General features: G+C 35.5%; 1 protein-coding gene across 4 annotated transcripts in view; it reads left to right on the forward strand.

Moving 5' to 3' along the window:
* Positions 1-2,482: 2,482 nt before the first annotated feature.
* LOC121418229 (E3 ubiquitin-protein ligase TRIM9-like) overlaps positions 2,483-14,253 on the forward strand; it is a 46,645-nt gene continuing 34,874 nt past the window's right edge. Inside the window, exon 1 of one of the 4 annotated variants that reach the window (XM_041611972.1) lies at positions 2,483-2,964. In XM_041611972.1, coding sequence (XP_041467906.1) covers positions 2,926-2,964 — 39 coding nt within the window. In that variant the 5' untranslated portion in view covers positions 2,483-2,925. The remainder of the gene's footprint in view (positions 2,965-14,253) is intronic. The other 3 variants (XM_041611973.1, XM_041611974.1, XM_041611975.1) reach the window with 3 other exon arrangements.

Consider the following 14,253-nt stretch of genomic DNA (forward strand, 5'->3'; position numbering starts at 1 on the left):
TTTCCAAATAAAAGAAATAAATAATTAGATGAGGAAAAAAAAATGTGTCATAATTTCCTTTTTTAACAGCATTTTTCTCAGAATCAAGACTTGATATGATGGAGAATATATTATTATCATGGAGAAGGATTTCGTGCCAATTACGTATGTTCCAGGTTGTTTTTCAGAGACTCTGTCCTGAATATTTGTTGAACTGTTGCTCGTCATGAAATATTCATGCTTGATTTTTTTTCCTTGACCCCTGCTAACCAAGCCAAGAAGCATACCGGTTTGTGCACCTGAATATATGCAGGTTGTCGGAGGGAAGGCGAGATCTCATTTTAGATGCAGTTGAGAACTGAGCCTGAAGCATTAATAAGCTGTTTGTTTAGTAACTGGACATTCACCCACATGCAAAATGCAGGATCAATACAGGGAAACCTGTGCCCGTTTTGACAGAAAATAATGTGTCTCCGATGCCTTGTTTTTTGCACAATGCATTAAACACACTCCGAACGTCCATCTCGTCAACCTTGTGTGTGGGGCATGATGATGGGAGGAGGGTCTTGGTAATAGGAGACACACTCCACTGCTCGGCCACGCAGTCGCTTGGAACAAATTACCGGTGTAAAGCAAGATGCTCACTTCTTGTAATATTCACGACAATCAACGTAATTTTGTAGACCATTTGCATTTCGTCCGTGCAAAGGGGGACCCTGTTGTATTTGCTTAGAGATTCCCCTAGTGTTTAGTGTACGAGGAGGCTTAGTCATCTCATTTACTAATCATCTGCCTGAGACAGTGGTCATTTTGATTGCCCTTTCTATGAATATTATAAGGGGGTGTTTGTCATAACTGATGAAAAATAGATAGAGATGAGAGAATTTTCATGTAATGGGTTACATGTACATGTTAGTAAAAAAAAATGAACTCCATGAATTTTGTGTACACCTGCGGTTTACTTCATGTATGTCTGCATGAACATTAGATGGTTTTAACATTCAAAAATTCTTTTCTGACAAGTGAGGAGTACCTTCTCAAATTCTGAAAACAGCATAAAGTGTATTATTATAAAGTTAGTTATATTCTATTTCATTTACATGTAGATATTACGTTGACCTGCCTGTATTGTTTACTTTTCAATCTCTGTTTCAGGCTGTAGATTCTCTAAATTCAAATTATAAAAAGTATGTGGATGGTGATAGTTTTTATTCCCAGAACATTAAACAGAGGAAGTTTTGATACACAGAAAGCTCGTCAGAGGCTAGTCAGACATATTTAATTGGAGCTTGTTAATAAGAAAAATATCCTAAATAATGGAAGAATATTGTGAAAAAAAATTGTAGATAGCACTGATAAGGAAACAATGTGGTATATTTCATAAATTTATGAATGTTGTCTTCTATTACATTAACAAAAAGTAAAGCGATATCCTTCATACACCCAAAGTGACTTAAAAACATAGAACAAAACACATCATTAACGAAAGGTACATGTAGGAGTTTTCATACAGAATCTCAAGTTCATGAAGTTATGACCTATTCATTAAAAGTGATCCAGTTAACACATAGATGAGATTATTCTAGAAATTTTGTAAAACTTTGCCATTGGTACCTTAATAGTACATTCATGAATTTTGTCAATATTTCATTGTGAAGATACATGTACTGTATAGTGTGTTTGTCTTGTTCCATACTTCTGTGCAAGGCATCATTAGGAGTTTGAATAGGTTATGAAAGCAGGAAAAGTCTAAAAATGATCCAGGGAAAAATAAGTTATATTTTGCTCGTTTTCAAAAAAATAATTAATATTCCATTAAAAAAAATCCAGAAAGAGTTATTGTGAGAATATGAAATACAAACTCTTTACAAGTATAAACAATACGTGATATACTTTGTCCTTGCCAAAAATCCTCAAAGAACTGTACATACATTGTGAGAGTATGAAATGTGAACTCTTTACAAGTGTAAATTCTCTTTCAATCTTAAAAATGCAACAATAGCAGTATGAAAATGAACATGTTAGTGTATTGATCAGTGATATGGCATAATAAAGGGAACTAAACCTGAACTAATGCTATGATCTGAGTTTCACATGGTCTGATTAACTTGTCCAATATGGATTCTAACTTAAAGGTAATGAACTGGAATGATTTCCATGACCAAGTACAAAAGGGGATTTGCTGGATAGGGCTGTTGCTTCTGACCACCTTTTACACCCGCCATGCTGCACCTTCTCCCTTGAGGAATTGTCTACTTCCCTGAATTAATAATTTTTCTGTTGCTGCTCCTGTGTTTCACGGCCGGAGGAGATGGGGGAAAAACATGGAGGTAAAAGATGAAAGCATGCAAGAAGAAAGGGAAGATGACTCATCAGGAACATAATTGAATCGTCCATTACGACCATAATATTGCCTGGGGCATTCTTATCACAATTCATTGGGAAGAGACCAACTGTGGTGGCTCGCCTGGCATTCATTTACTCTCGTTCCCTCCCTGGAGTCTCTGCATCCACTCTCCATCATCCTCTCTTCCGGCTGGCTCAACCTTTTTCTTTTCTTCCTCATCTCCCATCTCTCTTACTCATCAAATTGGCGAGAATACCCCCGGTGTATGAGCACACAAACGCAAATAGTGCTAATGTTTGCATTCAGGGACGGCAGCAGGCAGCGAGTCCGAGTGTATCATCATCATCAACAGCGAGGGGGGGATGAGGTTGTGAATAGCAACGCATCCTTCCGCCGACTCAACCTGAGCCTCACACGTAGACGTGGACGCCGTGTGCCGTATTTGCCCTCAGTGATTGCACACGCGCGTGTGCGTTACACAGCACCGCCTGTATGGCCGCGGTGGCGTATGCGCCCATCGAATAGAACAATCCTTTGATTATTGTTGTGGAAAATGGCATAGAGCTGATCTCATGAGATATATTTACCTTTAGGTAAACATGGGGGATCCCACTCCGCAAGACATGGCCAAGATGAAGGTATGTCATTTCTTTCATTCAAGGAAAATGATCATTATTCCACTTTTATGCAACGGTTGTTTAACTGCCACTGTTCAGCCTGTACGCACACAGTGAGCTCACCTGTAAGATGAGTGTGTCCCTTAGTGCATTTTGTAAAGCTGTGAGAGTGGAGATTTGGTACTTTTGTTTAATCAGCGTTGCTGCTGAATATGACCTTTCATGGTGTTATCCAATGGAGTATTAGTTACTTCAGGACTGTGATTTTTTAAGGGTAACCATATATAGTCTTGTTATTTTGTGTGATCTAATCTACATGTAAGAGTCTTGTGGAACTTTTATTTGTGATAATTTCTGAGAGGTTATCTTTTTTTCTTGCCACTGTGTTAGTGATCCTGCAAATTTTGCGATTGTGTTAACCAGTTGTGATTTGGAAATAAGATTGAAATATAGAATAAACAAACAATAGGTATCCTTCCTTGTCAATATATAATTAACTATTGAGTCATCAAGATCTGAGACCTCACGTATTTTAAAATTTGATGGATCTTATCTGATCTTGTTATTACTTTTGAGAATTAAGTTGAGTGTTACTATGTTGCTATCTACTGTAGATAGCAACACACAGTCACATCTTGGGGAGCATTCCAACTTTGCAAGATGTGTTACATTCTCAGAAATTTTCTTTTTCCAACTCCAAACCAACCAATAAGTTGGTTATAAAAAGACTTGAATTCATTTTCATTTTATTTTATTTCATTTATGTCTATATCCTACAAACAAACAATGAGTTCATAATGTACAATAGGTAGTTAAAAATGGGTTAAAGGGGACTGCTGAAAAGCCAGGTTTTAGTAGATTTTGCATGCCAGTTGCATGATTGTGCAATATGCATGCGATTTCATTTTAAACAACGTTTGGTCAACACTAACAATCATTGGGCAGTGGCAGCAGTGCATAATTTTCGTTGAACCAACTTTATAGGATGGTTAAACAAATTATGATGTAAGCAGATATCAGGATTTCTCTTACATGTACATATTCTGTGTGAAATTATGTAACAAAGGATTTTGTGAGGAGATGAAGATGTACATTGCATTATTTAGAATTTTCCTCTTAATTTTCATCAGTAATATATAAATACGGTTATAGGTTAAGATATCTTGTCATGTTTCAATGATCAATGAAAGAACTCTTTTGAGATAAAAGAAGATTACTACTTATGCCATAGCTTTAAATTGTAGCTGTTTTATGAGATGTCATCTAATCCTTAATATTTTGCTCAGGTACATAATGTGAAGGCCAACCAACAATGTAAATTCCCTCAGTAGGTGGTTTCAAACCTCCTCGATCACAAGAATCCCAGTTAAATTACGAGAACTTTTTTTGGCTAAAAAATACCCATTAATTATTCCTGCATTCACACCGCCCCGAAACGTACCCTTCGGGATAAGTTCCCAAAGTTACGAGCATGCGCATTATGGTCTGATAAACAGGCAAGGCGCGAGATTCAAATTCACTAGCCCAGCAGCCACCCACGCCGCCGCGCCCAACGACACGCTGGGCTAAAAGTTCCCGTAATTTGCTTTAATACCTGCGACCTTGGAAAAATCCCCGCGAAAGTTCTCGTAATTTCGCCAAGTACCTACTATTTAGCGGGTATTTTCTTTCGGGGAAATTACGCGTAGTTTGCTTTCACATTACCAAAATACCTGGTATTTTCTGATCGGGTAAATTTCCCGATACCTGGAACTGACGAACTTCGAGGCGGTCTGAAACCACCTCCTATCTTGAATGAATTGTCAGTTATGGGTTTGTTTCCTGGGTGAATGTCTTTTAGATGATGAAGATCTTTAAGATTTTGTCAAGGCCAATGTTTGAAAGTGTTGCAAAGAAGTATGGGAATTCTATGGGAATGATAAATTCATGTGGAACAAAAAAGCTCTTAGAGCAGATGAGTGTTTCATAAAGCCATTCGTAAGTTAAAAATGACTTTAAGATGACTGGTGAACCTTTTTTTGTGGTAATTGGTATACAAAAAATGTTCATTGGCACAGTTTAGTGGGTAAAAAGGTCCACCAGTCGCTCTTAACTTAAGAACAGCTTTATGAAACACCCTCTTGGTATGGTTTAAAGTCACTTTTAAAATAATGATTCAATATTCATATAGCATCTATCGAAATTTCTCTTAGCGCTTTACATCGCAAAACCTAAGTACTTAACTTAATAAACTAAACTCACTTATCAAATAACTACCTTACATAACTTAACATACAACGTAACTACCATCTATATCTAAAAACAGTAAAGTTACTTACTTTGGATGATTAATTAAGGTGTCATCGTGTATTTACAAACATGCCAATTCATACCATTTTAAGGTGAATTCTATAATTCTTAATATTTATTGAATTCAACAAAAACATTCAATTTAAGTAAAATATTCTATTTATTCCAATCACAAATGTATCTTTTCAGACTGTTTTACTTAGTTTAGATAAAGAAATTCAGAAAATAACTTTATCTCAAAATGTCAAAAGAAACTAAGATATCAAGATTTTCATAAATTTCATGCAATGAGAAATTTGATTAAATTAGTAGACTGATTTTCAGTTATTCAGAGAAAACTACACTGTAAAAATGCTGTTTAAAATGTTCTTTTACAATTCTTTTAACTATATTTCCCTTTAAGAAGTTGTTTAACCATTTAAACAAGTGTTTCAAAATCTTAAACAACAAAGTTTAATTTGTAATATTAATCTTCAATAAATTAAGCGTGGATGTTAAACAACAACTGTAAAGTTCATATAGCCAACAATAATGTATAACATTACATGTATAAACATTCCTTTTACTGTATAGTTCCTATGAATTTAACAATTTTTTTTTGCTTTGAATTTCTTGATTTATCCTTCCAAACCATGGAATATTTCAGAAATAGAAACCTATGCTATGCATGTACAGTATGTAGTCAGGGACTTTGTGGTTTGTAGGGAAACTGGCTTGCATGCAGTTTGAAAACAATTATTGCTCTTGACTGTGCATGTAAAGCTAATATTCTGCACATATTGACATCTTGAAGATGGTGACTCATGAATTTGAAGTGTGCCAGATCGGTACCTCTCGCACACAACACCAATGCCTAGGGGGACCTAGGGCTAGGATAAGTAACTTTATATGTCTATAGTGCATGGACACCGGTCTTGACATTTTACAAGAACGTCTGATTCTGGCTCAAGATTATATTTTTCAATGTTATGTATATTGAAGACTTTAATTGTTTAAATGGTCTGTGATTGGACTTGTAACAAAGTTTTTTAAAACTTATTTATTTTCCATACACAGGGAAGCTTCTTCAGTGGATGCACTGTTAAACAAATTAATACATTGGTGAAACAAAACGCTACATTTAAAGTGCTACATTTAAACCAAAATGCAGTATTTCAAACAAATAAAAAAGTAAACTAAAGGTGAACCATTCCCAAAATAAGGTTAAAATCTCAAGGGGTTAGACAATTTCTCCTCTTGTAAGAAATAAATTCACATGATCAATTTTCTGGACATGAAACAAAAGTATCATACATGTATAAATAACATTTTCTCATTAATATAATCCATTAATTTCCTCTAAATGAATTCATTCATTCATCTAAAGAAGACAATAGCTTTCCAGATATTCGATATACTATAAGGGTAAATTTATTTCTTTCCACTTTTTTCCAATGATTGAAAAATGTTTGAAAAGGAAACTCAATTTATTAGTGTGCGTTTTATACATACTTAATGTCAGACTTTGTGATATAAAAAGAACACTTTCCCTCTACATGCTGCTTTACTTCTGATTACTTACTCTATGAATGAGTTTTGTATTGTACATTGTAGGGGTCTTTTTCAGTCTTATGAAAACATGAGCATACTGCAAGCAGGCATTTTCCCCTTTTTGTCTGGGTGCTGATCGAGTGGAATCAACCGCCACTATGATCGATACTGTTGCTTCTAAAGGAAGTAGTAGTTTGTCTTTAGTGGTAACATTTGCATGAAATCTATCAACCGCAATCCAATAAACCTGGGTTGAAGGAATTAAGGGAATAAGGATACTAATCACATGCAGGCAGACTGGAATGCAGCTTGCGGTTTATTAATGCCTTGATGATTTCATCTTTCCATAACAAATTGAATTCATAGATCCATAAGATTGTTTACATATTGATTTCTCGGAAGGAGGGGGGGGGGTGTTCGAAAACTTAGAAACATCTACTATTAAGTGCTTTATAACTGTTGTAATTGTTATTTTGTATTATTAACTTTTTAGCATATACTTGTGGAATCTAAGGTTGATCATTTCACATTTTGTAGATCTACATTATAAAGGCTTAAAGGTTGTCCTATTAGAATGCTGGAAATTTTTAGGTAAATTTTCCAGTGTATTGAGAGCAAATGTTCAATATTTCAGTATTAATACAATACAATACACAGTTTTTTGTTGGTAGATGAGATGCTACAAGAATAGGAAAAAAAATCAACCTTTCATATTGTAGCTAGCATGATGATAGATGGTATCTTGAAATTAATCCAGGAAATATTGTAGAAAAAATACATATCTACAGTTTTTAATATAAAATTACATTTTGCTTTTTTTCGTGACAGTGCATGATGATATTTGCAAAAATGATGCAAGAATATCCTTTTATTCAACATTTTCAATCAAGGATTTGTTTGTTACATATTTCATTTTTTACAGTGAGCGTTATTGTGGCCTAGTGGATAAGCACACTGTATGTGGACTTTGAAATAGAGGGCTGTGGGATTGAATCCCAGCCGTGGCGAAATTTCCTTCAGCAAGAAATTGATCCACGATGTGTTGCACTCAACCCAGGTGAGGTGAATGGGTACCGGCCGGAAATAATTCAAAAAGCTGTGCATGAGCACTTATGTAACATGGAAGATATGTGCACTATGTTATGTGTATCATATAATTGTGTTGTTACTAATCAAGGCAAGTTCAGATTCAACATACAGGCTACAGCAATGAACAGGGTTTAGTGAATTCCAATCTGATGAAAGATGAATATTGTCGGAAAGACTTAGAATGAATGAATAGACAAATCCACAGACAAGTTGAATAAGCTTCTATAATTCTAACAAATGTAACTCACTTTTATCATTGTTTTTAGTGAAGAACCTGAATAAACTTCACAGAAAGTTCTTAAGGCTATAAAGGAGCACCCAGTATAAGTTAGCTGCACTTATTCATGGGTTGTTGCTTTTATATATACAGTATCTATCTATTGTTGCTCATCTTTCTTGCTGCCTCTTCCTATCAGTTTACCAACACCGCACCTCAGTGTAATCCCTATGGCCATGCAGTGTCTTCACTCGTCATGACCTACTATCGCTTCCATCATCATGCAATACCTTAGCCGCTCCTGGAGGATTAGCTCTGTATCCACCAGTGTGTCACCAGCCCACCAATTGGTCCGCTCTTGTGGCATAGGTATGATGACATGTATCGTCTGCTCAAATGGTTTCCAGCCACTCATACGCCTTACACGGACTAATGCCTTTATTGTTTTGAAGAAGAAGATAGATATAAATTTACACTTTTACAACTGGACTGGGCCCTGTTGCACATTACATGCATAATAACTCTGCCATCCAATTCTATCTTCAATGTAATCCTTATTTTAATTGGCTGCTGAGCATTCTTTACTGTGGTAGTTTCTATTGGGTGGCAAAATTACAACAGAAATGTCATTTTTCATGCAACGGGGGCCGCAATTTTTGTTCTTTTACCGGGCCCAATCATTGTGGCTGCCAAGTAATAAACAGCGATTGTGGACCTTTTGGAAGGATGAAATACCCCGAAATCTGTATCAAAGACCTAGCATAAGAAACAGTTCTATCTATGGGAAAAAATAGTAATTGCTTATATGATGTCAAAGGTGGAATAATCTATTGATTATTACAAACACAAACCTAAGTATTGATGATACATTGCAGGTATTTATCCTTGGCTGGTTAGATTTCAACTGTGAATCATTACATTTCTTACAGCCGTGTACAAGTATGCTTTTGGCAACTAACCAAATGCAAATATTATTTTATATGTTAGCATGAAGATTACCATTAAGTATATCAACGGTAATTGATTGCGAAGTATCAACAGAATTCACATAGAGATAAATTTGCTAGTTCTCTCAAGATAATACACATAAGATAATCCTTTGTTGTTCCAATACAAGATGAGGTACATGTAGAACAGAGGTATTTCACATTGTATTCTCTTGCTGCTTTCAAATTTGAGATTTTTTATTGTTTAATTAGCATTAACACCCCCCCCCCTTCTTGAAGATTCTTGAAGATGCAGATTCCAATTAGAAATTGAAAAGAGGCTCACATCATGCTCACAAACATGTGATAAATCATTATTTTGTACTTTACTTTGACATAAGACAAAAATAAATCTCACTAAACAGGCAAGATGTGTTGGTCCCTCCATAATTCATGGTTTTAAAAACAAATTTGCCGTGAGACACAGAATGGATGTCGATGGATGCATCGCAGTCCAGATTTGCAATTTGCCCCACATTCCGATTTACATCCCCCTCTACCGAGCCCCCACACCTGGGGAGAAGCACTAAAAATTCACCTGGTTATTTATACTTTCACACCTTTGCCCATCTTGTGAATGAATTGGCCTCTGGTAGCTGTTCCCTGGTGGCATTTTGTTATAGGAAGAGGGCTACATGAGAGCCACTTGAAATGACCAGAAAATGGAACTTCTCTCGCTCTGCTGAATTTAATGAGGTTAGGTGCATAAAATGCATCCAAAAACACCTCTTTGCTGTGTTGTTGTTAATGTAAGAATTTACTTCCACACAACCCCATATCCTGACCGTACATGTGTATATTTACTTAGAACAACCAAGAAATGAGATTCTTTTTGGCCTGATGAACGCAAAATTATGGGAATCCTTTATACCGATTGTGTAAATGGTGATAATGTTTTTAAGAGCAGTGGTTTGCTAAAAATAAGAAGATAGCACCAACTCTGTTTAATATCAATCAGATTAGAATCTACATTAAGTGTTAAGACCATGGGTTTAATTTATAGTGCTGAGAATTCACTGTATATGTACAAACAAGTAAAAAAAATCTTATAGCACCGGTACTGTAAAGAGCTGTGACCTTCAATTATACATATTTCCACTTAGAATGACTTTGTGACAACATAACATACTTTACACACATAATGTCAGAGGCATCATGGAACGAACACAATGTAACATGTTCACATCTGCATGAGATAGCAAGGTGTACCTTAATGCATGCACATGTGTGTATGATAAGTGTTTTGGGGCTATTTTTAATTTCAACTGGTGGTGTGGGTGTAGTGGTATCATAAATGTGTTTGATGAGTAATTCACATTTGTGATATGTTTTGCTCAGGTTGTTTGTCAAACATGTCTCTTACAAAAAATATTTTCCTTTTAGTAGTCTAGTTGTTCATTATTTTTCAATTAATTCTTTCTCTTCATTAATCATTCTATTCAGTATTGTTTCTCATCTATTCCCAATCTTATTTTGGCAAGGTTGATTTTTTCTTTTCTTTAGTTTTTTTAAATTCATTTCAAGTCTTATTTTGGCAAGGGAGAACAAAAAAAAAACTCTTATCTTTATCTATTTATCTCTATCTTATTCTTTTAAAATCTTATTGTGGCAAGGGAGAATTTGTCCCTACATGTAGACTACATGTATGTTAACTCATCCATTATTACCTCTTGATACTGGTTTCCTCAGTCCAGCATATACCTGTCAGCTGCCTGCCTTCTGGATGCCTTCCTAGTATCCTGTCCTTGCCCGAGATTAATAGATCCACCGTTCTCGGTTACCATAGGTTAGTCCTTGGGGCTAGTCTGCAAGATGGCTGAGACGGGCAGAGCCTTCTTGTATCAGGCATCAGATATCTTGATTCGTATTCTCTTTGTTTTTGGATCCTTTTAGAGCGCGCACCTTTACATGTCTGAAGAGTGATTTTAGGAGTAACTTATATTGATTGATTATAGAGAGTGATTGTCTTAGGTCTTCCATGTTTAATATCTAGTTTGTAGACTTCAATGAATATCTAGACAAGTTGCATTTTAGATTTAATAATGACTTAAAAGGGCTACATAGAAAACACTTTTGATTTAATAATTAAAACCTGAAACAAGATAATAACTTGCTATTTGAAGGAAAATTAAATCCACTCGTAAGTTATATTCAAATGCCATTATGACACTGTACATTATGAAGAGAATGCCTTTCAATCACAAATTCAAAATCACTTTGAGATGATGGAACGAAATATAAATCATACAAGTCTTCCCTTTTTTTCATTTAATGAAAAATGAATGATCTGGTAATAAAATATATATAAATAACGTCAAGAAATATAACCAGAGCTCCCAACGTAGTACTGAACAATGAGTATACTGATGGTTTCATGTAAAATACTGATTTATGAAGTTTAGTTTTATGAAATATCCTACGGTATTTCTTTGAAAATCCTTATTCTCTCACCAAAATGCTGATTTTTCAGCTTTTAAAATACTGAAATTTTCTTGTTCAGGTTGGCAGATCTGTATTACTCAATCAATCTATACCGTAAATTAACAGTAAACTATTTACAGATTCAAATTTCATATTGTATTTGTAGTGATTTTAGTGAGCTGAATTTGAATCTTTTAATACTTTTGCTTGGTGTCTTATACTGCCCATTCAACCTATTGATTTAATGTATGTATGCAGATGGGCCACACTTGACTGACTTGGCACCTCGGGTTACCTTGTTTGTGGCTTCTCTGCAGCAGTATCTGAAGTTCTGTTCATATCTGACAGGAGTTGCAGAATATGCTGTTATTGTATATGGAAATATGCTTCCAGCAGCAGCAGGACACACATAGTGTGAAAACTGAATGATGTTTTGGGGTCCTTTTTTGTTGGTGGTGTTTTGTTTTAAAGTTTAAAATGAAAATCTTGGTAGCTTGTAAAAAGTTGGCTGTTTACAAAATGTGCTACATAATCATGAAGAAGAATTGAATGTCAATCTAAGATGACCTATTATGCAGCAAATGAATAATCAGTTTTACCCATTTCAAATGTTGTTCAGGCCCTCAATGATAAAAAAAATTAAGGTTTGATAAGAAAGTTTCTACAAAGTAGTTCAACATTTAAGAATAGTCAAGAGGGGAAGATTGTGACATACATGTATCTATTTTACTTGAATCAAAGTCTAAAGACTATGCCTAAATATCAGAAATAAATGAATGAATTATGAATAAATGAATACATTGATAATAAGTCAATGAATAAAGAAACAAATGAATGAGCAAATAAAAGGATATGAGTATAAAAAAGATTTTAAAAAAGAAATGAGAATGAAACAGCCAAAGGAGAACAATATATGGGTTGTAGTTTTCAAAAAGCATGATAGTGCTGATTGGTGTGCGAAACAATTCATTAATTACCGATCAGTTTGAAGAGTATTTGCAGCAGAAGTGACGTGACGAAGAGTTTTAATAGTCAAATATTATTACTGCTCAACATGTTTTGAATAATTGAAAATCTTTCATGGACATCTATCATGAACAGTGGACAATCACAAAACATATTGCCTAACCGATGATGCCATTGATAATGTGTTCACACATTTTGCTGATATGAACAGGTTTGTTTCAGATAATCTGATACTATGTGGATGTAGGTCAATGGAACTCTTCCTATAAAGCAACTCCTGTTTTCCTGACAGCAATCGCCGTATTCTACTCGGGGGTAGATATGGCCCTTGTAGGAACTGACCGTAAAGATTCCCTTTCTAACTTGCTATTGATTTTCAGTGCAGTATACATGTACGGTGTATCGGTCCAATTTGAATAAGTTATCTAGCCTCGGTATCTGATGCAATGGTCACAAGTAGGCTAATTTGTTTTCATGAAAATTTGTTGTTAAAGAAGAAAGTGGATTGCTAGCTCTTTTTGTGTTAAAACCCACGTAAATCTAAGTTTATGTTGTCTTCTTAGATAAAAAACAAAACTTTCTTATTGGATCTGTATGTTTTTCTATTAAACATCTTGGGTTCTTGACCAAACTTTTCTTCAATTGTTTTGACTCCATCCCAAACTAATACCCTTTTCATAAACCCAATTACTATGAATTAGGCGGCTAATAGCAGCATAATTTGGTCGTAAAATTGGAGGAGGACAAGAGTTATCCGCATTACTCTGATGCTGCTATTATCCGCATAATAGCAGCATCGGGATAAGATTTTGAGTTTATGAACGCATTTCCAAATAATGCGGATAATTGCCATGGTGCGGTCACAAGGTCACCCTTTTCCAACACAACCGCATCGGAGGGGGCGTGTCCAGTTGTCATGGCGATTATCCGCCTTTTTCAGGACGGGCGCTCGTAAAAATAATGCGGCTTATTTTCGGAGTTTATGAACGCAATTTTTATTGAATTATCCGCATTACTCTTAGGCGGCTAATTGGAGGATAGGTTTATGAAAAGGGTATAAATTGTAAATACATGTAGATAAAATCTTTCAGAAATATATATTGCAATGACATGGCTTGCATTTGCATGTGTTCTCTTAACACAAAATCATACTTGAATGGTGATGACATCAACAGGTTCCCACTGGGTTTCTTGCGCTGCTTGTAAGGTTCATATGTTATTGCCAAAGTGAAAATTTCTCAAGGACAGTTGCAAATCAAAAATAGATACCCTCTCTCGGGTATCGGGTTTAGTGGCGCTGCATCAGTCATGCAATTGATCCGGCAGTGAAGTTGCCTGGATGATTGCCGGGTGGGGGGGGGGGTGACTACTTTTAAAGTCTTTTTCTTAAATAATTGCATATAAATGCACAGATATTGTCCTTTCTTGGTGAGCAAATTATCATTTCAGATTACTTATTGTTTGACTAGTCATTTCCCATTTTCATCATTTCCATTTAATCTGGGAATGCATGGGGAACTTACCCATGTCACGCCCCCATTTCTACACCATGCATGTATTTAGTTCATTCTTGTCATGCGCCTAACCACCGGAAGGGCACACGGGTCTCATGTGCGGGGTTGAAGAGTAACAAGTTGAAACCAGCTTGCTTGTTTAGGGCTCTTTGTATGACAGATGCCTCTGGGAATCCCTGACAGTAGACCATTAACCATTGTCTCTCAAGATCTTGAGTGGGGAAACATGGCTAGAATATTAAGTAGTGCTGGGAGACAGTGGATGAGATAAACAACTACCGTATTTCTATCCCTCAAC

The sequence above is a fragment of the Lytechinus variegatus genome, chromosome 7 (assembly GCF_018143015.1).
Source record: "Lytechinus variegatus isolate NC3 chromosome 7, Lvar_3.0, whole genome shotgun sequence".
Classification (NCBI taxonomy): Eukaryota; Metazoa; Echinodermata; class Echinoidea; order Temnopleuroida; family Toxopneustidae; genus Lytechinus; species Lytechinus variegatus.